The 26,200-nt window shown below is 34.4% G+C and overlaps 1 protein-coding gene across 2 annotated transcripts in view; it reads left to right on the top strand.

Moving 5' to 3' along the window:
- Positions 1-26,200, top strand: part of Hen1 (Hen1 methyltransferase) — an 82,451-nt gene that overhangs the window by 13,866 nt on the left and 42,385 nt on the right. For both annotated transcript variants that reach the window (XM_089100935.1, XM_089100936.1), the window contains exons 2-5: positions 4,605-4,872; positions 9,184-9,288; positions 14,871-15,118; positions 25,394-25,576. In XM_089100935.1, the coding sequence (XP_088957061.1) occupies positions 4,633-4,872; positions 9,184-9,288; positions 14,871-15,118; positions 25,394-25,576 (776 nt within the window). In that variant the 5' untranslated portion in view covers positions 4,605-4,632. The remainder of the gene's footprint in view (positions 1-4,604; positions 4,873-9,183; positions 9,289-14,870; positions 15,119-25,393; positions 25,577-26,200) is intronic.

Raw genomic sequence — 26,200 nt, 5'->3', positions numbered from 1 at the left:
ACTTCAAAACAGGCTCATTCGATTGGAAATTCAAAGGGCTAGTTCCATTCTTAATAGTCGAAAGTGATTGGAGGGCAACTAGCCCGGCCCCCCCCCCCCATCAGTCCCCCAAACACATCCAATCAAAATTTTGAGATAGTTATTTTGTTCAGCATAGTTGATTTACTGATAGAAAATATGTTTTTGAGGAGGATACTCCGCCACAGTCTTCAGGGCAAAAGTTTTAAGTTATGCCCTTGGGGCATATAAAGTTTTTATAGAAGAAGTTGTCGTAGAAACTTCAGAAAAGGGCTCATTTGGTTTGAAATTCAAAGGGATATTGCCCTTTTTAACAGTCGAAAGTGATTAGTAATATTTGTTTTTGTTGTTGTTGTTTAGACCTGGGAACTTTGTATCAAAGGAGTTGTCGTGGGAGCTTCGAAAGGGGCTCATTCGATTGAAAATAGAAAGGGCTGAGGCCCTTTTTAATGGTTGAAAGTGATTGGACGGTAACTAATCCCCCTTCCACTCCCACCCTCCCATTTTCCCATTATGTTTAAAAACTAAATGTTGCCTCAAGATTAAATCAAAATGTACTGTGATAATTCTAATTCTCAATAAGGCATCTCAGCAGTATCCCAAGAACGAATGAGGGTATTATGTTCAAACTTTTGAGGCTACTTCTGCTCTTAAAATTTAACCAAATCAAAATAGTGTAAATGTATCAAAGCTATCAAATAAAGTAAACAGATTTTTTGGGAAATGGAATCAAGTTTTCCATTTCAGGTCAAATAGAGGAGGTATGACACTAAGTTAAACAGTACTATTTGTGTCAAGATTTTCAAAATGGTGTATGTTGTTAAAAATTGCTGAAAATTTTTCTCCAGCATACAAATAGCAGGCCAAACTATAAAGTCTTAAAAAACGAAAAGATTTATGGTGGTCTTTTCTTTTTCCCTGAAAAGACTATGTCAATATAAAACGAACAGAAATTAATTAAAAAAAACTTTTTCCACAAAATAAGCTTTTAAAAGAAAAGTAAAGAACTTCATTAAACAAAAAATGAGCAAAAATAAAATCAAATAATCTACCTAGCTCGAAACTACCACAAATCAGCATCGACAAATAAATGAAACCCAAAACGGACAGAAATTAAAATAAAATAACCGAGTGAAACGCAGAACGAGCAGAAATTAACATAAGTTGGGCTCAAAACTCCTATGCCTTCACAAGGTCAGATCATAATTTGCACTTTACTGAAAAAAAATATAAATGTTTTTACTTTTATAATTTTAATAAATCAAATAATATTAAGATTTTGATTACTAAATATCAGTATATGTATATTAAACTGACATTGCAGATTCATTTATATTTTTAGCGTATTAAAGTAGAGGTAGTTATAATTCCTAAATGTTAAAATGTTACCTGAAATAAAATTCTGTTTGCAGTTTAAGACAGGGAAGTAGCTCCAGCATTTTTATCAGGGGGCAAAAGGGGGCTATTTCTGGATAGTCTTGAGGAATGAGCTATATAATAGTTTTTTTCTATTTTTTTAATTTGGGGGGGGGGGCGTAACTGTCCCCCTTGCCCCCCCCCAAGCGACGCCCTAGGTTAAAGATAGTTTACAGTCTTATCAAATAGTTTGTGGTAATGAGCTGTAAGTAAGGAGCCATGCACCTCAATAATAACCAAACTCTAAGAAATGGAATTTTTATACCAATGGAGAGGTATGGCAAAAGTTCTAAAGCTGCCAGTAGCAGAACTTGACAGAATTCCAAAAGCTGCAAAATCTTCCAACAAGTTTCAAAATCTGCCAATAAATTTCAGTATGCCATGAAAACTGCCAAGTAGGATTGCTACTATGCTACACCACTTTTTCCATGGAGGCCTATGGATATGTCAAAAGAATTGGTTTATTATGTTGATTCTAAATGTACAAGATTCATTAAGTTTGGAGTTAATCATCAAAGGCTATAAGCCTGAGAAAATTTGCCTGATTTTCAAAAAAGGGAGGAACACCCTCTAAAAGTCAGTCAATCTTAATGAAAATCACACAATCAGATATAGGGTATCAGAAAACCTTATTGTAGAGGTTTCAAGCTCTCATCAGCAAACACATGGAATTTTGTATTTTTTGCCAGAAAAAAGATCACAGATCTGTATTTATTTTTTCGTTTTTTCCTAGGGGTGACCATATGAAACCAATTGCGATAGGACATCAGGAGAGGGCTCATTCTAACAGAAATTATAAGTTCTAGTGCCATTTTTCAGTGACTAAAAATTAGAGGGCAAGTATAAGTTTTAAGTGTTGTAACCTAAAATAAGTGTTCTAAGTCATGCCCTGGAGGTATATAAGGCTTCTATGGAAGGAACTATTGTATAAACTTTAGAGGGGACTCATTTAATTGGAAATCAGAGGTTTTAAAGCCCTTTTTATGAGTCAGAAGCTATTGGAGGGCAACTAACCCCTCCAAGCTCTTTTTCCCCTAAATGCACCCAATCAAAATTTTTAGATAGCCATTTTGTTAAAAATAGTTCAGAGATTAGACAACAAAAACTCTAGGGTTGACATACCCCTCCCCCTCCCAGAGCCCTGGGGTATATAAGGCTTCTATGGAATGGGTGGTCATATAAACTTCAGAGGGGGCTTGTTTCATTAGGAAGTTATTTTTCTAGTTCCATTTTTAAGAGTCAAAAGTGAATGGAGTGCATCTAGAACCCCCTTCCCCCTCCACTTCTTGTTTTCCCCAAATTTATCCAATCCAATCAAAATTTTGAGACAGTCCAAAGATGAGATATCATTTTCTTTCATCTTAAAACTCTGTACAGCCTTTGGCAAACATAATGTCTTACCTCAAGGTGCTTAATGTGTCTAATTGGCTAATAGTCTATCATTATTGACCACCAATTGTTTTTGTAATTTTTTGGTGAAATGTTGATATTTGTTTGGGTTGTGGTGGCAACCCTACTGGTGACCGTCATTCTTACTGATAAAATAAGTTTTTAGGTATGATTATTTACTCAAACACTTCTTTTGGAAGTTAGCAGACATTGTAGAATAAACCAATATCAGAAATAATCCTTCAAAGATCATTTCTAAACTCATTCAAGAAGAGTCTCAGCCAAACACATCAATTGGGGGGGGGTGGAATAGCCTTCCTAGATGTTTAAAAAAAATGTTATTTTTGGTATTGCCATTATACTTATTGGGGGATTATAATTGACAAAACAAAAAAGTTACCCTCCCCCTGGATTTTGAAAAGCCTGTTTCTTTCTCCTACATTCTTGTGAATAGACATCCCTCGTCTTAGCTTCTGTTGAACTACTATTCTTGCACAGGAATGTACACTGAAAGAGATCTTCAGGCTTTTTACCTTGCTGGATCACATTTTTTTTTTGTTTTTTCTATAATTCTGTCATTTATGATGTGTTTTCTCTCGGAAATCTTCGGGTTTTTGTTGGCAGTTTCTGTATTGAAGTCAAGGAAAAAAATTTCACAAATTACTTTCTGTAACTTCAGTCTCTGATGTAACCTTTTCATTCTTCCATGATCAAAATAAACGAATACAATATAAATTAATCCTAAGGGTTGATCCCCCTCCCTCCAATATTATGTGTTTTCTGTAATTTTTTAAATAGTTTACTGTTTTATCTGTACTTTTTTGGCCAATATCTTTCTCCTTAATAATTTTTATATAATTTGCTCTTTTATAAATGTTGTTTTTTTTCAAATATCCTCACTTTTGAGATAAAACCACTAAATATGTGTCTTGTGCAAGTAACCTTGCATTATTAAAAGTGATTTTGGTTTATTCTGTTGTTTTCAGTATTTATACATTAGTTGAAAATGAATCAAGACGTTGACAAATATTGTTAACATTTGAATCAAGCACGGATTGTCAGATGTCAGATTGACAGATTGTTAACATCTTAATCAAACACATATTATTTCATTTACATATGTTCAAAGTTGATGCAAAATATGGGTAAGGAATCTCAGTTTTCAGATGTTGATGAAAATTGTTAACATTGGAATTAAACAAAGATTGACAGATTGTCAACATTTTAATCAAACATATTTTATTTCGGTTACATATTTTCAAAGTTGATACAAAATTTGAGGGAGGAATCTCAGTTTTCACTTAATCAAACACATAATATTTCAGTTACATAATTTGACGTTGATGCAAAACATGGGGGGAGAAATCTAAGTTTCCAGATGTTGATAGAGACTGTCAACATCTGAATCAAACAAAGATGGAAAGATTGTCAACATCTTAATCAAAGACATTTTATTTCAGTTACATCTTTTCGAAGTTGATACAAAATATGAGTGAGGAATCTCAGTTTTCACTTAATCAAACACATAATATTTCAGTTACATAATTTGACGTTGATGCAAAACATGGGGGGAGAAATCTAAGTTTCCAGATGTTGATGGAGACTGTCAACATCTGAATCAAATAAAGATGGAAAGATTGTCAACATCTTAATCAAACACATTTTATTTCAGTTACATATTTTCGAAGTTGATACAAAATATGGGTGAGGAATCTCAGTTTTCAGATGTTGACAAAGATTGACAGATTGTCAACATCTTAATCAAACACATATTATTTCAGCTGCAAATTTTTGACATTGGTGCAAAATATGGGGGAGGAATCTCAGTTTTCAGATGTTGAAGAAGACTATCAATTAGTGGAAGAAAAGAGAAACATAGTAGAACATAGCTTACTTAATCCAGTAGCTCCCAGCTTCTATCCGTCACCTGTTAAGAAAAAGTTCCGGAATTATACCCAAATTTCTGAAGGTTCTGGAATTGGCTGCTGGCAAACAGTGTATCAGTTTTCTGACGTGGATGTGATACCTCACGACTATGGGGGAGATAGGGTATAATGATTTTTCTTTAATTTTGTCTTAAAGTTTTATTTGTAGTATTTATTTAACTTAAAGATCCATAAAATGTTTTACCAAATTTTAGTTTTAATGACAAGTTTTCATTATATATAGCCTTCATTCCTGTATTACATTTATTATATGGCACGTACACTAGTCTTGTATGTTGTCTATATTTCCTTAACAGGATGCCCCAAGCAGTGGTGTAACTAGCATGGGTGCCACCCGGCTTGGACTCTATAAGTTCTGCCCTCTTTCTGAACATGACACTTAAAATAGAGTGGAACAACTATTTACACAAATAATGAAATATAATAAGTTATTCAATTATGTCCATCAAACTCTGGGAAGAAAGTAAATTAATACTGTGAATACCCGGTTCTTGACTCAATGTGTGTGGGACCACAGTGTCAGAGGTGTATTCTTATCTTCTGCTTATGCTTCTACTGGTGTCTTTTTCTTTCTTGATAGTTGGAACAGGAGGGTTCGATACTTCAGAAGAGTGTGTGGGGGGGGGGCGGTTATTTTTAGTTTGGTTGGGGGGGGGTGCATGAATTGGTCTGAACTAGTGTGTTAATAGAGTGTGGGATCTGAAGTGTAGATGGTTGTTAATTATGTGGTTGAGAGCTGTGGTTAGGTGTTTGCAAATATGAAATTATTACAGTGTATTTAGCTTATTAACAGAAAAACCTTAAGTTATCAAAAATAGCCAAGGATCAAGAATGCGCTCTGAAGTCGCAGTCCTACGTAGGGGCGTAATTTGCTATGGGACAAAGGGGGGGTGGTGGTGGTAAGTTTACCTCCGAGACTCGGTTTTCAGTTTTCACTGTCATATTCACTTGATTTGGTAAAACTGGCTCCAAATCCCCCCCCCCCATGATCTTGGCGAAATTACACCACTGGTCCTATGTATAGTGAGTCACACAGAACAGATTATGTTTGAAAATCTTTTCAGAGACTACTTAAGCTTAAAAGGCCCCATGCCGCAATTTATTTCAGAATATTAGACCAACTGTTTTTCTATTAAAGCTGTAGTCCTTCTTGGCCATCTTTAAATATTACAAGATATTTGTTTCTCTGTATTGAAAATATGAAAGACCTGTAATAAATATGCTAGATTTAAATAGTAAGCCTAACAAAATTTGGTTCCTCCAAGTAGTTGATTTACTCATATGGTTATGAATACCATAGCAAAAAATAAAACGCAAATTAATGTAGAAAAAGCTCAACAATTTGTACAGTAGAATAAAAACAGGAAGAATTGCTTTCTTAGTTTTAACGATGTTTGACTTTCTTAGTTTTGACTTTCTTAGTTTGACACGCCCATCAACAAACTTCCTTAGTTTTGGCTTTCTTAGTTTGTCACGCCCATCAACAAACATCTTTGGTTTTCACTTTCTTAGTTTGACAAAACCATCAACAAACCTCTTCAGTTTTGACTTTCTTAGTTTGACACACCCATCAACAAACTTTTTAAAATTGGACTTTCTTAATTTGACACGCCCATCAACAAACTTCTTTTGTTTTGACACGCCCATGAACAAACTTCTTCAGTTTTGACTTTCTTAGTTTGACACACCCATCAACAAACTTTTTAAAATTGGACTTTCTTAATTTGACACGCCCATCAACAAACTTCTTTTGTTTTGACACGCCCATGAACAAACTTCTTTAGTTTTGGCTTTCTTAGTTTGACACGCTTATCAACAAGCTTCTTTATTTTTGGCTTTCTTAGTTTTAAACGCCCATCAACAAGTTTTTTTTTGTTTTTACACGCCCATCGACAAACTTCTTTAGTTTTGGCTCTCTTAGTTTGGCACTCCCATTGACAAACTTCTTTTGTTTTGACACGCCCATCAACAAACTTTCTTAGTTTTAACTTTCATAGTTTGACACGTCCATCAACAAACTTCTTTCGTTTTGACTTTCTTAGTTTGACACACCCATCAACAAACTTTTTTAAATTTGACTTTCTTAGTTTGACATGCCCATCAACAAACGTTTTTTAAATTTGACTTTCTTAGTTTGACACGCTTATCAACAAGCTTCTTTAGTTCTGGCTTTCTTAGTTTTACACGCCCATCAACAAGCTTCTTTTGTTTTTACACGCCCATCAACAAACTTGTTGTCCCATCAACAAGCTTCTTTTGTTTTTACACGCCCATCAACAAACTTCTTTAGTTTTGGCTTTCTTAGTTTGACATGCCCATCAACAAACTTCTTTTGTTTTGACACGCCCATCAACAAACTTTCTTAGTTTTGGCTTTCTTAATGTGACACGCCTATTAACAAACTTCTTTTTTTGACACGCCCATCAACAAACTTCTGTAGTTTTGGCTGTCTTAGTTTGAGATGCCCATCAACAAACTTCTTTAGTTTTGGCTTTCTTAGTTTTACACGCCCATTGACAAACTTCTTTTGTTTTGACACGCCCATCAACAAACTTCTTTACTTTTGACTTTCTTAGTTTGAAACGCCCATCAACGAACATATTTGGTTTTGACACGCCCATCAACAGACTTCTTTATTTTTGGCTTTCTTAGTTTGACACGCCCATCAACAAACTTCTAATGTTTTGACACGCCCATCAACCAACTTCTTTAGTTGTGGCTGTCTTAGTTTGACACGCCCATTTTCAAACTTCTTTAGTTTTGGCTTTCTTAGTTTTACATGCTTATCAACAAACCTCTTTTGCTTTGACACGCCCATCAACAAACTTTCTTAGTTTTAACTTTCATAGTTTGACACGTCCATCAACAAACTTCTTTAGTTTTGACTTTCTTAATTTGACACGCCCATCAACGAACATCTTTGGTTTTCACTTTCTTAGTTTGACATGCCCATCAAGAAACCTCTTTTGTTTTGGCTTTCTTAGTTTGACACGCCCATCAACAAACTTCTTTAGTTTTGGCTTTCTTAGTTTGTCACGCCCATCAGCAAACTACTTTTGTTTTGACACGCCCATGAACAAACTTCTTTACTTATGACTTTCTTAGTTTGACAAGCCCATCAAGGAACATCTTTGGTTTTCACTTTCTTAGTTGGACACGCCCACCAGCAAACTTCTTTTATTTTAACTCGCCCATCAACAAACTTCTTTACTTTTGACTTTCTTAGTTTGACATACCCACCAACAAACTTTTTAGCTACAAAATGAAAAGAAAAAAAATATCAAAATGTTGTATTCCATTTACGAACTATATCACGTGACGTTCGTGGGGGTCGAAGGCCAGAGCTCCTTATTATGCCAAGTAACGTGAATGTTGTTTACAGACTCCTGAACCAGTCTCTTATGTTTAGTAATAGTGTTAAGTCATTAATCAATCGGGTGTTTTAACTGGAAAAGAAAAAGAGGAATAGGAGGACTTGATGAATTTGGTTTTAGAATGGCTCATAAACTTCATATAAGCAAATTGTGTAACCAGGAAAAGATTGTATGAACTGGTATAGTAATTTTTTTTTGTTTTCTTCATTGACTAATTTTCAATGACTAACTAAATTATTTTCAAACGATTACTTAATAAATAAGTTATTTTTCAATTTATTATTTAATTATCATTGATTAATCGATTTAAATATTTTATTTATTTATTTTTATTCTATTAATTGATTAATATTTGTTAATCATTTCTATTTGTTAACTGCGCCCTCTACTTAATTTTAATAAAATATAGATTGGAAAAATTACAAAACGATTATGACCGTTAGATTATTCGTTAGAAATTTTGCGCCCCTAAAATTTCTGTGCCCGGGCAAAGTGTCCCCTCTGTCATATTGTATTGTTTTTTATTGTTTTATTTTCATTTAAAGTATCAAAGATGGTGAAATTGAAATTTAACTATTTGAACTGGCTTAGAAACTGTAAACAACCACATAAATCTTAATAAGTTAGAAAAAAAGGAATTCATTTTAAATGAAATTAATCACCATATGCAGTTTTTGGTATGATGTGCCAAGTAAAAAAATAAATGTGGCTAAAAAATCAGGGAAAAAATTGCTTAAAACATAAACCACTGATCAGCTTATGAATGTATCTTTCCGTTTAAAGTTATCTTGGGGAGTCAACAGATTGTTAATGTTTGAATTTTTACCATTGTCAAGTTTAGCTAATTAGTTTAGTTTGTTTATTTTAATGGTTCAATGTGGCAATACTGACGGACCTGTAGTATTTTCTTAAGAACGTCTCAGTTTTGAAATAATTCAAAGAAAAACCGTATAAAAGGTGGTTTTCAGCTATGAATGGGTACAAATATCCAGGGAACAAGAAATAATCTGCCGGGATTTAACACCTTCTTTTCTTTACAGCTCAAAGATGATAATGAAAGAATAATCTTATTTGATCCACCCGTATATATACAACGATATTCTGCAGTTGTCAGTGAGATTTTTGACTACCCAAACTATAGACGGGTATGATATCTTTTTTTCTGATTTTTCTGCTTTGCGAAATACCACGATATTTTGCAGTTATCAGTGAGATTTTTGACTACCCAAACTATATACGGGTATAATATCTTTTTATCTGCTTTGCTAAAAATTTGAATCATCTGTATGTTACAAAACCAGAATTATTTCAGGCAATAAAAAAGTTTGGATGTTCTGGAATTTAATATGTGTGAACAGTATTTTGTTACCTGCAAAAACGCTGCACAGTTTTTTGTTACCTGTAACGCTGCACAAAAAAAAAAAAAATTTCAATAACAAAAATTTGAAAAACAAGACAGGGCAAGTAGGAAAATTATATTAGGATGACTGAATTCCTAGAATTCAGTGCCTCTGGATCTAAAAACATAAGTAGATCGTCAACATTTATCTTGGTTGAACAGTCTTCCCAAGTAGTTCTTTGAAGTACTTAAAATAATGTACAGGCAAAATAATAAGAGCTCCCACTTCCCTATAATTAAAAATACTATGAAGTACTTTTGTATTTTTATAAAAATTAAAATATTTTCTAGAATTTATTTTAACTATTTATTTAGAATTATTTATTTAGAATTATTGTTTATTTTTAATTATTTATTTAGAATTTAGAGTTGTTTAATTAGGATTAGAAATAATTATTTATTTAAAATTAATTAGAATGAGTAATAAGAGGTACTGGAACCATTTTTGGTTTATTTATGGGGAATAATAATCCATAAAAAAAACTTTGGAATTTTGCCACTTTTTTGCCATCTCAGTCAAAAACTTGGTCTTAATTGAAATTGTTAATGTTTATTTAGAATTAAAGTATTTTTTAATTAGAATATTTTTATTTAGCACTTTTACTTTTAAAGAGTATTACGAATTACTTTATATGCGAGTTACAGCAAATTTATTCCTTTAAGATATAGGCTTCTCTGAATAGAAAGATATTGCAAAATTATATTCAGATGAAGGCCTTCCTTACCTTGCTTATGCGTCTCCTCTCGGCAGGGTTGCCACCCCTAATGATTTATCACTATTTTTAGTGATTGTTTATATTGCCTAAAGAAAAAAGAACTAAATTAGCGCATAAATCATTAGGTTCTTGAAGAAAATCATTAGATCAACTAAAATATCACTAAAATCTAGTAATTTTTTCCACGGGGTGGCAGCCCAGCCTCTATGGGATTGATTAACCCAAACTGATAGATCTAATCGTCAGTCGGCTTATTGCAAATATTTGAAGTTTTTGAAAGATGTAATTTTCGAGAGAGTAATACTTGCTTTCTGGGATTGCACAGCATGATAGACTTAATAGAAATATTATCTTCTTCTGAATGTTTCTGTTTGATTTGTGACTTCCTTTTTTTCCCCTTATTTTATATTCCACTTTTTTTGTGTGTTAGCAGCCACCAATAAATTATTATTATTAGTACAGAAAACTATTAGAAAATCTTGCAGACGATGAAATGTCGGGCATTAGGGAAGGAGGAGGGGCTGATATTATATCTTTTTGCTCTGCCATCAATTTTGATTATCTGTTTGTTATGGGACAATAATTGTAGACAAATGAAATTTGAATACTCTGGAATTTTACATATGCAAACCTGCTTTTTTCAGTTGTTATGCTGCATATTGAAAAAATTCAGTAATAGAAATTCGAAAAAAAGAAGAAAAGTAGGCAAATTATATTAGTACGTAAATATAAGAAGCAATTCAAAGAACTTATTGAACATTGAGATTGTGGGCATAAAGAGAAGGAGGAGTTTGATATTTAATGTATCATTTAGTGTATCAGCTAAAGCTTAGTTTATTTGTGTTACAGGACCTGAACATTTCAGAAAAATAAAATTAGAATATTTAGAGACTTTGTCTCTTTCAAAATTACTTGCTGGAATTTTAATGTTGCAAACTTAAAACAATCAAAATATTTTTTTGGTATTTTTCAAAATTTAGACTTTGTATGTTTCAACAATTATTTGCTGAAATTTTAATGTTGCACACTTGAAAAAAAACAAATATTTTTTGGCTGATAGAATTGGCTCTAAACTTGGTTGGCTGGTATTCTTGCTTTTAATGTTGCACACTAAAAGATCCAAATATTTTTGGGGTGATAAAGCTGGCTCTAAAGTTACTTTGGCTGGTATTCTTAAAAGAATGGCCAAATTTCTTTCAGTATTGTTCAACTTCATTAGAATTTATTATTGCTTGGAATTTTTGGAGTATTTTTTAGCTCAATTTCACAACGAGTTGTGAAGTCTTTTGAAAAAGACGGCCAGATCAAGAATTTGTGGAAAGGTCAGCGACTTTCTATTATCAGTGGCCTTCTTATGTTTTATTGAGTTGCTTGTAGTTGACTCATTAAGTTGTCCTTTAGTTCTTTAGTGAAGAGTTAGATGGTAATGTTTTGTATATAGAAATAGTCTTTAAATACTGTTATAGTATTTAAATAATCATAATATGCTATTAAAGTACCAAAGACATCAAAATGAAAACCTATTTTTTGGTCCCTCGGTCCATCTTAGGTCTATTCATATCTAAAAAAAAGGTTTTCTGATATCTTTATTTTGATTGTTACAAAGGCCAGAATTTGTGCGCCAGATTTTTCTGTGCCCCGAACCGTGAAAAACAATATTTAGAAACTAATTTGGTAAATTCGATTGATTTTTTAAGCAGTCGAATGATTTATTATTTTTTTAATTAATTAATTTTGTAAATTCGATTAATTCAGTTTTTCGGACTTGAGCATTCAAAGATATTGCAGAAACCCGCAAAAAATTATGAATTGTAATTGTAATTCTGAAAATTGTAATTCCAGTGGACTTTCCCAGTAGGTAAAGCTCACATGAAATGAACAGTCTTAGTTCCTCCATTGCTGGCAAGTTCTGTGGACATGGTCAGCTATAAATCTTTGAATCATTTTTTGAGGAGTCTCCAATTGCCTGACAGTACTGATAGACTAGTTGAATTACCCTTACTCTATGCCTATGTACCTTTGTTGTGCCCTAGGATGGATGATAGACTATCAACAAGTGAAATGAATCATTTTTATACAACTCTATAAAAGTTGCGTCAGCTTTGCTTCCACCAGATTGATTTTAGTTCAACTCACTGATTTTAGTTTAACTCACTTCCTTGTCTTGACTTTCCCATTACAGTTTATTCCATGTTAATTCTACAAGGGGCTGATCTAATTAACTATCATATCATCGAGTCAAACACATTAGGGTGATATTTCAATAGAAGTCCTTTTTGTTACACTCGGAAGTGAAAAGAAATATATTTCTCTTCTTGTCTTCTGAATCGAAACAATTAACTTAATATTATGTACTTTATGTGATACGATTTAAGCAATAAAAATGATAATTTTGAAAAAATATTTTTTAAGAGATAAATACCACAAAATAGGATAATTGGTCTTTATAATAAGGGTGAGGATCTTTTTGTGCTTAAATCACTACTGAAAGTATTTCCTGAAAGTTTCATCTTAATGCCCTCTGCTGTTCTTGAGAATCTGCAGATACTTGCTTTTGACAACTTGAATGCACATAATGTCTTTTGAATTTAATCAACACCCCCCTCATATTTTACTGAATATTACACTCAATACCCTTATTTGTTCCTGAAACTTTTATTGCAAAATAAAACATTTATTTGAGCAATGACCAATTTAATTTATTTATGTGTCTTGTCCATAAATTACGTTGACTTCTAAGTCAATAACTAATAATTCGGAGCCTTGAAACATTTTGATAAATAAGCAAATTAATGTATAGCTTAGAATCTTAGGTATTGTATGACATTTTTTTCAATCCTTATCGGTTAACAATGTGTTACAACTTCAACTTTTTCGTATGCTGACCAGTGGTCTGCGTTGCGCAGGTACCGATCCCATGATTCAATGCCTTCGGCTGGGAGTGCAATACGTGGTTGGGAGCAAATAATCCGATGCTTCTCGTCTTTTTCTCCCAGATTTCCCCAGTTATTCATTTTAGAGCTGGATCGACTCCGGCTGAGCTTACAGAGTCAAAACAGTAACCCCTGCTCAAAATAAAATACCCAGCGACTCCAGGACTCGAACGTCTGACCTCAGGATTTCAAGTCTGGAGCGTCAACCACTCGGCTAGAACGGCTTATTATGCTAGAGTTAGCCTATATTTTTTTCATAATTTTGCTCATCACTGGATTTTTACCTAGTTTACTGCCAATTAATGGTCGTATTCTCCTTCAGCCATAGCAATCAGGTAAGTTACTCTTTCTGGAGCTCCATAATCATTTATTTTTTTTTTAATCTTTTTCTGCTGATTTTTTATTAACGTTCTTCTGATTTTTGAATAAAAAATTGAAGACTTTTTTTTCATTAAAAATCGAATTTTCGGTTTTTCCTAACGTTTTAAGAAATTTATGGGTGGGTAAGTTTCCACTTAACCAATTTAAAGAATCAGATTTCATTTTTAGTATACTTGGTACTTTAATAATAATATACTTTTTAAATATTATTAAAATACTAAGTGTTTTTTTTTTATATAGAAATAATAATTTTTTTGGTGAGTGCACTTTGCAGTGATGTATGGAATTTAAGTTGACTGTAAGTCAAACTAAAGCTATTGTGTGATCGAGCATCCCTTATCTGACTTGTCCGGTTAATAATAATTTCCCCAGATGCAATTTATAAAAATGTAACAACAAATACTTATTCGGTACAGTTTTTTTTTAATAATAATGATTTATTTACCCACCATCTACAAAATATTATGGTGCAGCGAGAAAAAAAGAAGAAATTAAACACAACAAGAAAAAGAAACACTTAAATTGTTATTGGTGAAAAATCATCGTTTATGCATCTTGATCTTGAATTATCGTCTGGAGAACCGATGTATTCCTAAATCATCTTAAATGAGGAGTTACCACAGTAGGTTACAATCAAGGCCATATAATGCAGGACTTCTGTCAGGGGCGGGATTTCTAAAAAGCTTTAAAAACGTATCAACATTTGTTTACATATATTTTGATACTATTTCATAGGTCATGATGTTATGATTTGTGTTTCTAAGATGAAAAATAATCTAAAAAATTTGAAGATAAAAAAATTTTATGTAAAATTTTTTTTGTATCATCATTTTTGTCTGAAGGAGCCAAGTGTTGAAGTTTGCATTATTCTTCTAAAATAGATAATTATTTTTCTTATTATATTCAATATATCATCTTCAATAAATATTTACCTCATTACAATGGTAAAGGCGCTCACGTTTGGTAATGGAGGACCTGAGGTGAACTATTCTGTGGGTGGCTTCATATATTAAATTTTACCTTAAAACTAATTTAAAGGAGCTTCTCTTTACTGAAAAATTTGAGCCAAAAGATGTACTTTTTATTTTACCGGATCCCTTGGATATAGGTAATATTTTATTGAAAAAGAAAAATCTTCAAATGTATTATTTTCATATGATGAGAAATAATCTTCTTATTGTTTTATCTGCTGTTTGTGTTCGTATGATTAAATTTGTTGGACAGCCTAATTTTGAAATTCTTTATTTTTCCGAAATTAAAATTCTCATATAAACTTCAAGAAATATTATTATTTTCAGATGGTAGACTTCGGTAGTTCAACCTGTGCTGTGTTTCGCTACTTGAAAACACTGTCTTTTCTAGAAGAGATAGTTTTAGTTGATGTGGACGAAAGCACCCTTAGAGACAATTGTCATGTTGCCAAACCTACTATTTGTGACTCTCTGGAGCGCAGAACGCAGCCTTTGGAAGTTTTTATAATGTCTGGAGACATGTCTGAATTTGAAGATAGGCTACAAGGTTGTGATATTGTGACTGGAATTGAGGTGTGAGTATTTTAGTTTTATTTTATTTTTTAATTCATAAATTTGTGGTGCCAGTTAAAGTTAAATATCTGATTTGTCACTAGTCTTTTATCAAGGTTTTAGATGACTGTTGAATCTTCTTTTGAAAGAGTCAACAGAGAAATTTTTCAGGGATAACTTCTCCAGGAAGATCATTCTAGATTGAAATGCAACATTGACTGAAGCTGTTCTTCAATTACTCTGTTCTCGGCTTACCAGCCTCAAGAAAATTGGGTTGAACTGTTTGCCTACGCGTCTGTTTTATTGGTTCGATTATTGGGAACCCAACGCGAGAAAGCTCTAAAGAAGGAGGTAAATTTATATATTTGTTGAAAATAGTCATAAACGTTACATCAAGCCTCTCGCTAATAAACTGGAGAGAGTCGTGGGGTATGACTGAACCTGCCTATTAGCTCTATTCTTGATCTTTGGAATGTCGTCAATAACGTTTTCGGAGCACCAGCATACAGCGGGCGTCCATACTCGGTGATGGGTCTGATACAAGACTTGTAAAGTGGGATGATCGAACTGAGTGGTAGAAGCTTTTTGCAATCAAGGGTGATCCCCAGCTTTATTACACAGGAGATTCTCATTTGATTTAGGTGGGTTTTCCAAGAGAAATCTATGGACATGTGGATTCCAAGGAGATGAAGCTCGTCAACTTTCTGTATAGCTTCGTTTATAAAGATGAAGTTGGGTTGTATGCGTGACACTTTTGATTAGTAGATCATCAGCCCTTTTGTTTTTGATGCATTAAAGCTGCTATAAAGCTGACCATCAAGACATCGGACTACTTTTTAATTTCAAAAGGTCCTTCTGTAGGGGCAGGGAGGATTGGATTGGGTCTTCATGTTTTGGTATGACTGAATGTGTTGTGGTGTCATCGATAAACTGATGTAATGATCGGCTTTTTCATTGAAAATTTTATCATATAACATGCAACCAAGAAAATTGAAGAAAAGATAAACAATTTTGAAAACTTTTTCTTCTTTCTATTGTCTTTTGATGTTGTACTTGGTTTGCGGTTGTTAACTGATAACCGATTTCACACTCAACTTAACAAATTCTAATGAATCACCATATACCTTTAACTTACTTTTTTCAGTCTTCCATTTTGAAAATTAAGAAAAATCACATTTTTGCGGGACTAGTAGCGATAAATTCCAATGAATCACCATATACCTTTAACTTTCTTTTTCAGTCTTCCATTTTGAAAATAAAGAAAAATCACATTTTTGTAGGACTAGTAGCGATAAATTCCAATGAATCACCATAAACCTTTAACTTACTTTCTACAGTCTTCCATTTTGAAAATTAAGAAAAATCACATTTTTGCAGGACTAGTAGCGATGTGACTCCATTTTCATCCTTTTTGTGTTGAATTAACGACGCTTCTTGACTACTAAGCTCCTTACGTTGGCTCTGAAGTATGTTGCTACTGCTGGTTTCGAACAAAGGGTCCCGTATTACTAAGCTTAGGTCAAACCCACTGCGCCACCACATCACATTCCTTTACTTTATAAGGGGTAATTTTATTGAACTAAAGGTTATAGAATACTGGGCGAACTTATTTAATTGTAAATTCAAGTACCATCTTTAAATGATGAAATAAATTATACCCTAACAAAGTGGTGCTTTTCTAGCAATTTCTGCTGCAAAACGTTATTTTTGGCTTATTTTGGACCAAAAAAGATGAAAAATGAAAATTCTAAGTAAAACAGTTGGGAAAGGGCCTGTGGCGTCATTTTGAGGGGACAAGGGGGGCAGTGGCCCCCCAATAATTTGTAGAAAAAATTATTATATAGCCCATGTCCCTTGACTTTCCGGATGAAGACCCCTCTTGCCCATTTCCTCCAATAAAAGTACTAGAGCTACGTCCTTGGAAAGGACCACGGTGTGTAAAGCAGTTGGGAAATGACTAGCCCATCAAGGAAACCTTCCCCCTCCAAACATTTAGCAAGTGATGGTTCTAAATTTGACCTTGTAATTTGTCGAAATCAAACTAGATTTACAATGCTAGGGCAATGTGAAGTATTGCAGCAAACTTTGGTCAGTTTCATCAAAAAGAATATTTTGATATGTTTCTTCATATTTGATTAAGTAGTCTAATGTGTCTAATCTAGTCTGTCTAGTCTAATCTGTCTAGTAGGTCTTGTCTAGTCTGTCTAGTGTATTCTGTCTAGTTTTACTAGTCTGTTTAGTCTATCTAGCCCTGTCTAGTCTAGTATGTCTAGTCTTGTCTGTCTAGTGTAGCCTGTCTAGTCGAGTCTGTCTAGTCTGTCCAATCTAGTTTGTCTAGTCTTCTGTGTCTAGTGTAGTTTGTCTACACTACATTAAGTACCTACATTAAGTTTGTATACATTACCTTCATTAAGTACCTCAAAAATTAATGATCAAAATCACTGATAATCAATCTATTCAATCCTCAAAAATTTAAATCCTGTGTCTTAAAAAGAATTTTTCTTAAAAAAAAGTGTATGTATTCAACGAATAACGACGTGTTTTTAAAATCAGCCTTATTCTCTATTTCTTGGCATCCATTTAGCGTTGTTAGCTTTAAAATGCACTGCTAATATTTTATTTGATTGCCCCAAAACATAAATCTTAACACAATCTATGTTGTTTACTTCTGAAATTGCAGCATGCACAAGCTAAAGCTACGTTACCTTGCCTCAAAATATAATATTTACCAATTGTTTTGTATATGTATTTGATGGTGAAAACAATCCGACTCAGCACTTATCACTGACTGATTGTCACATGTATACTTTACTAATAATTACCAAATTACCTTATTGTGTTGGACCATTATACATAATTGCTGTGTAACCACTTGCATGAAGACATATTTTCTTACCCTAAAATGTATTAGAAACAAATAAAAAAGTAGGCCAAATAGTACATTTATGCCTCATTCCTGAGTAGGAACATGGTTTACGGTTGTGGTTCTTTGTGATAAGAGGAGAAAATCACCGAAGAATGAGAACTTAAAGTCTGGTAGTACCAGGGCTATAAAGCCAAGGGTCTACTTGCTTCTCGACTAAACAATTGGCGGTGGAAGGTACTCTTGATTGAAGGATCCACTTTGTGCCCTAGATCATGCAGATACAAACTCATGAGGTAAGTGAGGGATGTGTTTTCGAGGGGCCATGGGCATATTATGGGCCTGAAATCATACAGTTTGAAAATCTTTGTACGTTTTTGATTCAAACAAGGTGCAACATGCCAATTGCCTCCTTAAAATTTCGAGGTGGCAGGGATGGGGGTCATTGAAGGGGTATCTATCCCACTGTGGCTCTTCCATCACAAACATTGAAAAGCCTTGCGTGTTTTCGCTTCAAACATGGTGCAACATGTCTGTCTTTCTACTGAGAAGCTATCGGGGAGGAGGCTAGGACAAGATCTCTCGTCTACTCTGGATCTCTATACGAATTAAAAATCCTTGTGTACTTCTAATTTAAATACGGTGCGAAGAAACAGTTTTTCTTCTGGCAAGTTGGTAACAGTAGGGGTTGGGAAGAGGGAGCGGTTGAAGTAGCCAAGGATTCACTTTTGCCTTCTTTAATAAGAATCAAGAATCACTGCATGTTTAGAATCACTGCATGTTTTTTTCTATGAGATCATGGCACTTGGCCGGTAAAACTTTTGGGTCTGATATACCTCCAGTCAACTTTGTTTTCATTGCTTTTGCTATTATTTTAATTCAGTCTGGTTTGATAGAATCAACATGCTTGTTTTCAGGGACTAGGTTCTCGGGATATCTGGAAAAGCTGAATGTAGTAAAGTAATAATAATAATAATTTATTTACGCCCGCTCATGAATAAAAAATGACAAGCAGAGTACAAAGAGAAAAAAAGGAAAAAAGCAAAAAAACTATAACAATCAAATCATACGCACTATAATACCACACTAACTAATCAGCACAGTCATAAAGGGTGTGCACCGGCAATAACTCAGATAATCTTTCGAATGATCTTTTTCTAGACTGATTTTCCAGATCTGGCGGAACTTCAGTTGGGTCACTCAAATTATACGAGCTCAGGAGACGAGTGTTACGTTCGTATAACGGTAGACGCAGCAAAAATTTAAGATACTTGCTATAAACCGATCGAAGTTCCATTTTTTTTGTTGCCGTTAACCAATCCCATAGCGGTGAGATATATAGAAGATATGGCAATGCAATCGCTGAATAAAGTTGTGATAACACTTTTATATTGTAACTATACTTGAGTGCTGTTAATTTAGCATAACTAAATCTAATCACGGTAGATACTTTTTTGATAAGCAGGGACCTAGAACTGATGATGCTAGAGCCATGCGTAACATCAAAGTACTTAAGTTGATGTACCAAAAAGATTTTCGTTGCATTAATGATGGCATAAGGCTCAATTCTAGATACTAGACTACAAGAGGGAGACCGCGGATAAATAACCATGAACTCTTGTCTTTTGGGCATTCACTTTGAGACCTAAGCAATTGTACCCACCAATCAGCTGGTCGAGGTTACCCTGGAGGCTTGCAAGGCTACTACTTATCATAAGCACATCATCAGCGTAACATAATAAACTAAAATCACAAAGTCCTAGGAAGAACTCTCCATATATATGCTTTGTTACTGACGAAGTAAGAACATTGAACATCACCAGACTAAGAATTGATCCCTGTCGAAGCCCTCTAAAAAGCCTTATAGGACTAGATAATTCTTGACCCAGTTTAACCCGGACAAATGAATATCGATACCAATAAGAAGGAAGTACCATAAGCGTTTACACCATTTTCCAACAAATTAATAAAAACCAGGGCTTGAGTTACCGAGTTGAAGGCAGACGATTTATTAACACTATACACGAACAGGCGGCTCCCCGATCCTCCTGCTTGCGAGATAATGCGCTTCAAAATCCGATGAGCAAACGGGCAGCTAAGGTTTCGACGAAACCCAAACTGACGGTAATCTATAGAACAATTCGAGACTATTTCCGGCAAAATTACTCACAGCACCCACACAAAAAGATTTCGGGACCACTACAGAATCTATGCACATTTGATACAGGAGTGTTAGATGTTCTAATAGTCGTATACAACTATTAGACAGATGTTCAGACTAATTGTGTCAAATCCAGGAGCTTTCCTTCTCTTCTGCTGTTTAATAGCAACCTTAACATCAGCTTTCTTAACTACGAATAAATTTCACTTTTCAAGCAGGGGTTCTAGTTTACTTTTCAGTTCGGACTTGCTAGCACTTTTAAGACCTGGATCTGTAGATCCAAAAACGGATGAATAATGTTTTGACCATTCATCTTCTCTAATATTAGTAGCCGATGGCTTAGGCTGCGGTTTTGATTTTCTAAAGTAATTCCACATATTGGTTGGATTATTTAAAGCGTCACTTGATGCTCTTTCTGCTTCGTTCATTTTGAGATTTTTGACTAGCAAACAATAGTCTTTTTTGTTGAACGAAACAAGTTATATAAAATACCTGACCTAGGCTTGTCTGATTCACGCCATATATGATGCCATAGCTTTACGCGTCATATTGCGACTTTGATTGACGGACACTCACCCCAACCCGGCCGACGAGTTCCTTTTGACACTCGATACTTTGGCACGGCAGCCGATTCTGCAACTTTCATAGCATGGATGATTTCCGAACAGTATATATCTAAAGCGGTGGGGTCTTTCATACCGTGCATCAGTAGGTGGAAAGGCATTTTGATTTGGTTCAAGATGTTGTCGCAAGTTTCTACATATACTTCACAGTTTAACTTACGACATTCAGTCTTTGTGTAGAACATACCACCAGTGTTTCGTATCGAAGTTGGGCTAAACGGAACCTTGAAGTTTAGGCCAAGATGATCACTCACTACGTGATCAGAGTCAACTTGAACTGAACCGCTCAACTTTAAGTTTGACAGTACATGGTCAATATTGCTGGTAGAACCAGAGTTATGAATATATGTGAAATCCTGTGTTTTATTATGTACTACAACACAGTCAGATAAAGAGGCTCTTAAAATGTCAGATAGTTTACCTGGTAGCATGAGGTTGCACTGGAAATCACCACATATAACATACCGTCTGTTACCAAGCCTTCGCGCTAATCTGCCTAAGCGGTTACACGCTTCGGCAAACTTCTGCTCTGATCGGATATTATTCATATTTGTTGGTAGGTACACATTCACAAGAAAAAATCCAGTAGGACCGTGGAATTCCACTGCCGTGTAGAAATCACAAGATTCAAGGAATTGACATTGTAGGCGGTCGTCAACAACCACTGCAGTACCACCGGATGGCCTTCCCCTGCTGTAATGACGCTTAGCCTCATGAATAAATACGGATTGGCCCGGATATTGCTGCAGGAGTCCAAAATTATCACGGGTAAAGAGGTGCTCTTGAAGACAGACGACGTTATAAAATGAATACAGTTCACGAATATAATCGAGCTTTCCTGCATTATGACCATACACGTTACGAGAAAAATGGACAGATCTGTCATTTGTTTCCTTGTTTATTCTTTAGCATAACTATCTTTACGGCAGGGTAGCGAAGGCTATAACAGGGTTGGTCATTACTGCCGGCAGAGCACAGTGCACATTACACAGATTTGGGATTTACACGGATTGTCCTTGGTTGATTTTTGGGGGTTGGCACAGTGGGGGCACCTCATCTGCTGAGCACAGTCTTTAGCTATATGATCGAAGGATTGGCACTTAAAGCACCTTCTCAGCACTTCTCTGTATTCGGTTAATCTAAGGTGAGTATATTCTACATAAAGTCCATGTTTCAGGGCCTTGTCCCGAGAGTATGCGTCAGAGAATAGCAACTTGAGGCTGACCGAGTTATCGTATCTCCGGGCTTCAGTTACACTTGGGTTGCGACTGCAAATGTCATCTTCCGTTGTCTCTTGGGGTACGAATTTCGCTATGGCGGCCAAAATTGGTCTGCGATATTTTACTTTCAGATCAGGCTTATTGGCAAGGGCACTTGAAGAAGATTGGGCAGCATCCTCTGATTTCAAAAATGCCATGATACCACCTTTAACTAAGTCTATTTTCTGAATCTGGTCATTCCCAAGATGGTTAGGCAAGAATTCCTTCTGCTTGAGACACGATTCCGTAATATCGGGAGGGATGCTCCCAATGAAAACTCGGTTCAAGTTCATTTGGGCAGGAGGGAGTGGGGACAGAGGCTATGCACTGGTCACTATCTAACAAGTATTTAGTGCCTGGTGTTTCCTCTTATAGACAGTCTTCGTGGGATATGACATGGCAAATACTTTTAAAAATGTAATATGTTTGGGATTGGGGTGATTCTGAAGCCCCCCCCCCTCGCATAAAAATTATAATTCAATTGCACACAATACACCCCAAAAATCGGTTGCTTGAAGAAACGGTCGCATTCGTAACGGTATAATTTTTGTCTGATAGTTAACTCATCTTTTGTAATTTATTTTAACATGTGTTATGTCTGAGTCCTCTTGACAAAGCACCTGATATGATATTTAGCCAAATTCAACCAAAACTGTTCTTACTAGCAATACCTATTAAACTTAACGGGTTTAATAAGAGATTCGATTTAATAAGACATCTACGTTCATTAATATTAACAATGTTGCTCCTGGCCTTTTCTAAGGCATGTTTAGAAAAAGTTGTCCCTTCGAGTCTTTACGCTCACACATAAAAGAGCAGGTGTGCTATGATATTCCTCCTTATTGTCATACATGTTTTCACTAGGCGGCGTAAATTCACAAAAATTTAGGGGAGAGGGTGTAAAATATATTTTTCCGTATCTAAGGGAGGGGTAATTTTGTCTTTGTTTTTGATTTCTTCAATGAAAATAGAGGTTTTTTTAATGAAAATACCTCTGCGCGTAAATTAACAAAGATTTAGGGGGGAGGGTGTAAAATATATTTTTCAGTATCTAAGGGAGGGGCAATATTGTCTTTGTTTTTAATTTCTTTAATGAAAATATAGGTATTTTCAATGAAAATACCTCTGCGCGTAAGTTCACAAAAATTTAGGGGGGAGGGTGTAAAATATATTTTTCAGTATCTGAGGGAGGGGTAATTTTCTCTTTGTTTTCGATTTCTTCAATGAAAATAGAGATATTGTCAATGAAAACACCTCTACGCGTAAATTCACAAAAATTTAGGGGGAGGGTGTAAAATATATTTTTCAGTATCTGAGGGAGGGGTAATTTTCTCTTTGTTTTCGATTTCTACAATGAAAATAGAGATATTGTCAATGAAAACACCTCTACGCGTAAATTCACAAAAATTTAGGGGGGAGGGTGTAAAATATATTTTTCAGTATCTGAGGGAGGGGTAATTTTCTCTTTGTTTTCGATTTCTTCAATGAAAATAGAGATATTTTCAATGAAAACACCTCTACGCGTAAATTCACAAAAATTTAGGGGGAGGGTGTAAAATATATTTTTCAGTATCTGAGGGAGGGTAATTTTCTCTTTGTTTTCGATTTCTTCAATGAAAATAGAGATATTTTCAATGAAAAGACCTCTACGCGTAAATTCACAAAAATTTAGGGGGGAGGGTGTAAAATATATTTTTCAGTATCTAAGGGAGGGGTAATTTTGTCTTTGTTTTTGATTTCTTAAATGAAAATAGAGGTTTTTTTAATGAAAATACCTCTGCGCGTAAATTAACAAAGAGTTAGGGGGGAGGGTGTAAAATATATTTTTTAGTATCTAAGGGAGGGGCAATATTGTCTTTGTTTTTAATTTCTTTAATGAAAATGTAGAGGTATTTTCAATGAAAATACCTCTGCGCGTAAGTTCACAAAAATTTAGGGGGGAGGGTGTAAAATATATTTTTCAGTATCTGTGGGAGGGGTAATTTTCTCTTTGTTTTCGATTTCTTCAATGAAAATAGAGATATTGTCAATGAAAACACCTCTACGCGTAAATTCACAAAAATTTAGGGGGGAGGGTGTAAAATATTTTTTTCAGTATCTGAGGGAGGGGTAATTTTCTCTTTGTTTTCGATTTCTTAAATGAAAATAGAGATATTTTCAATGAAAATACCTCTACGCGTAAATTCACAAAAATTTAGGGGGGAGGGTGTAAAATATATTTTTCAGTATCTAAGGGAGGGGTAATTTTGTCTTTGTTTTTGATTTCTTCAATGAAAATAGAGGTTTTTTTAATGAAAATACCTCTGCGCGTAAATTAACAAAGATTTAGGGGGGAGGGTGTAAAATATATTTTTTAGTATCTAAGGGAGGGGTAATATTGTCTTTGTTTTTGATTTCTTTAATGAAAATAGAGGTATTTTCAATGAAAATACCTCTGCGCGTAACTTCACAAAAATTTAGGGGGGAGGGTGTAAAATATATTTTTCAGTATCTGAGGGAGGGGTAATTTTCTCTTTGTTTTCGATTTCTTCAATGAAAATAGAGATATTTTCAATGAAAATACCTCTACGCGTAAATTCACAAAAATTTAGGGGGAGGGTGTAAAATATATTTTTCAGTATCTAAGGGAGGGGTAATTTTGTCTTTGTTTTTGATTTCTTCAATGAAAATAGAGGTTTTTTTAATGAAAATACCTCTGCGCGTAAATTAACAAAGATTTAGGGGGGAGGGTGTAAAATATATTTTTTAGTATCTCAGGGAGGGGCAATATTGTCTTTGTTTTTAATTTCTTTAATGAAAATGTAGAGTTATTTTCAATGAAAATACCTCTGCGCGTAAGTTCACAAAAATTTAGGGGGGAGGGTGTAAAATATATTTTTCAGTATCTGAGGGAGGGGTAATTTTCTCTTTGTTTTCGATTTCTTCAATGAAAATAGAGATATTGTCAATGAAAACACCTCTACGCGTAAATTCACAAAAATTTAGGGGGGAGGGTGTAAAATATATTTTTCAGTATCTAAGGGAGGGGTAATTTTGTCTTTGTTTTCTCCAATGAAAATAGAGGTATTTTCAATGAACATACGTCCAAAAGAAGGCATTTTTCAAAGTCTAAGAGGAGACAAAAATATAGGTGCTTCCCTCCCCCCCCCCTTTGCCACTGTTTGTATCATTCGCTTCGAAATAAACGCCACTGTTTCTATCTAATTGGCCTAAGTCATTTTTCCCATTTGCATTCATTATATCTGTGATTGCTCTTTAAATATCGTGTGTAGGGATAGTGTGAAAAAATAAATAATTTCACTAAAATCAACACCAGCTGCATGATATTTACATTCAGCTGAAATGTATATAAATAAAATGCATTAATTAATAGTAATAGAATTGTAATCTAGAATAGAGCATTTGTATCCTGACACTCTTGAAAAAATACCTGAGATGATATTCAGACGAATTCAGCCAAAACTGGTCTTGCTAACAACACCCAATAAGGAGTTCAATGTGTTATTTAGGAATGCTAAAGAAGTGAGGCATTGGGACCACAAATTCGAGTGGACTAGGGACGAGTTCAAAAACTGGTAAGCTCTACTTCTTATTTTACTTTTTTCATTCTGCATACTTTTTAATTCTGCTTCTTGACTGCTATTTCTTTACTCTTCACTTTTTTATCATTAATTTTTTTTACTAAGTTGCTTTTTTGCTCGGCAAGTAATATTGACTTGCTTAACCTAAAGGAACTAAGGACATCAAAATATCCCCTCCCCCATGGAAGTATCTAAGGTCTGTTCACAACGCTCTTTGTCCATAAGAATCCAAAAGTTAGCAATCTGCTGACTCCCTCAGACAGTTACATCTTCAACTGAAAGCCACTGTGTCTCAATCAATTTGGTGTCATTACGAGTTTTTATTGCTTTGACGTTTTGTTGATTTGGCATTGGCCTTTTAATTTTATGAGTTTTAATTTTTTTGACATTTTTACTTATTTGAAATTAAGCCTTTTATAATTTTTGTGTTGTTGTTTGTTTTTGTTCTTTTTTGTTTATTGACGCGGAAGTGCGAATTCGGCCCATTTGGGCTTGTGATAGCCGTTTTTCAGTAATAAATCCTATCTTATATGCTTTTAGCTAATTTTTTGCTGATTTTCACCAACGTTTTTATTTTTAAATTTGGCCTCTGTTACTACCAAAAACGGTATAAGTGTG

This window comes from Artemia sp. Qi Xiang Cuo, chromosome 15, assembly GCF_049724085.1.
Source record: "Artemia sp. Qi Xiang Cuo chromosome 15, ASM4972408v1, whole genome shotgun sequence".
NCBI classification, from domain to species: domain Eukaryota; kingdom Metazoa; phylum Arthropoda; class Branchiopoda; order Anostraca; family Artemiidae; genus Artemia; species Artemia sp. Qi Xiang Cuo.
The sequence above is the reverse complement of the archived record's forward strand: the minus strand, read 5'-3'. Positions and strand labels throughout refer to the sequence as shown.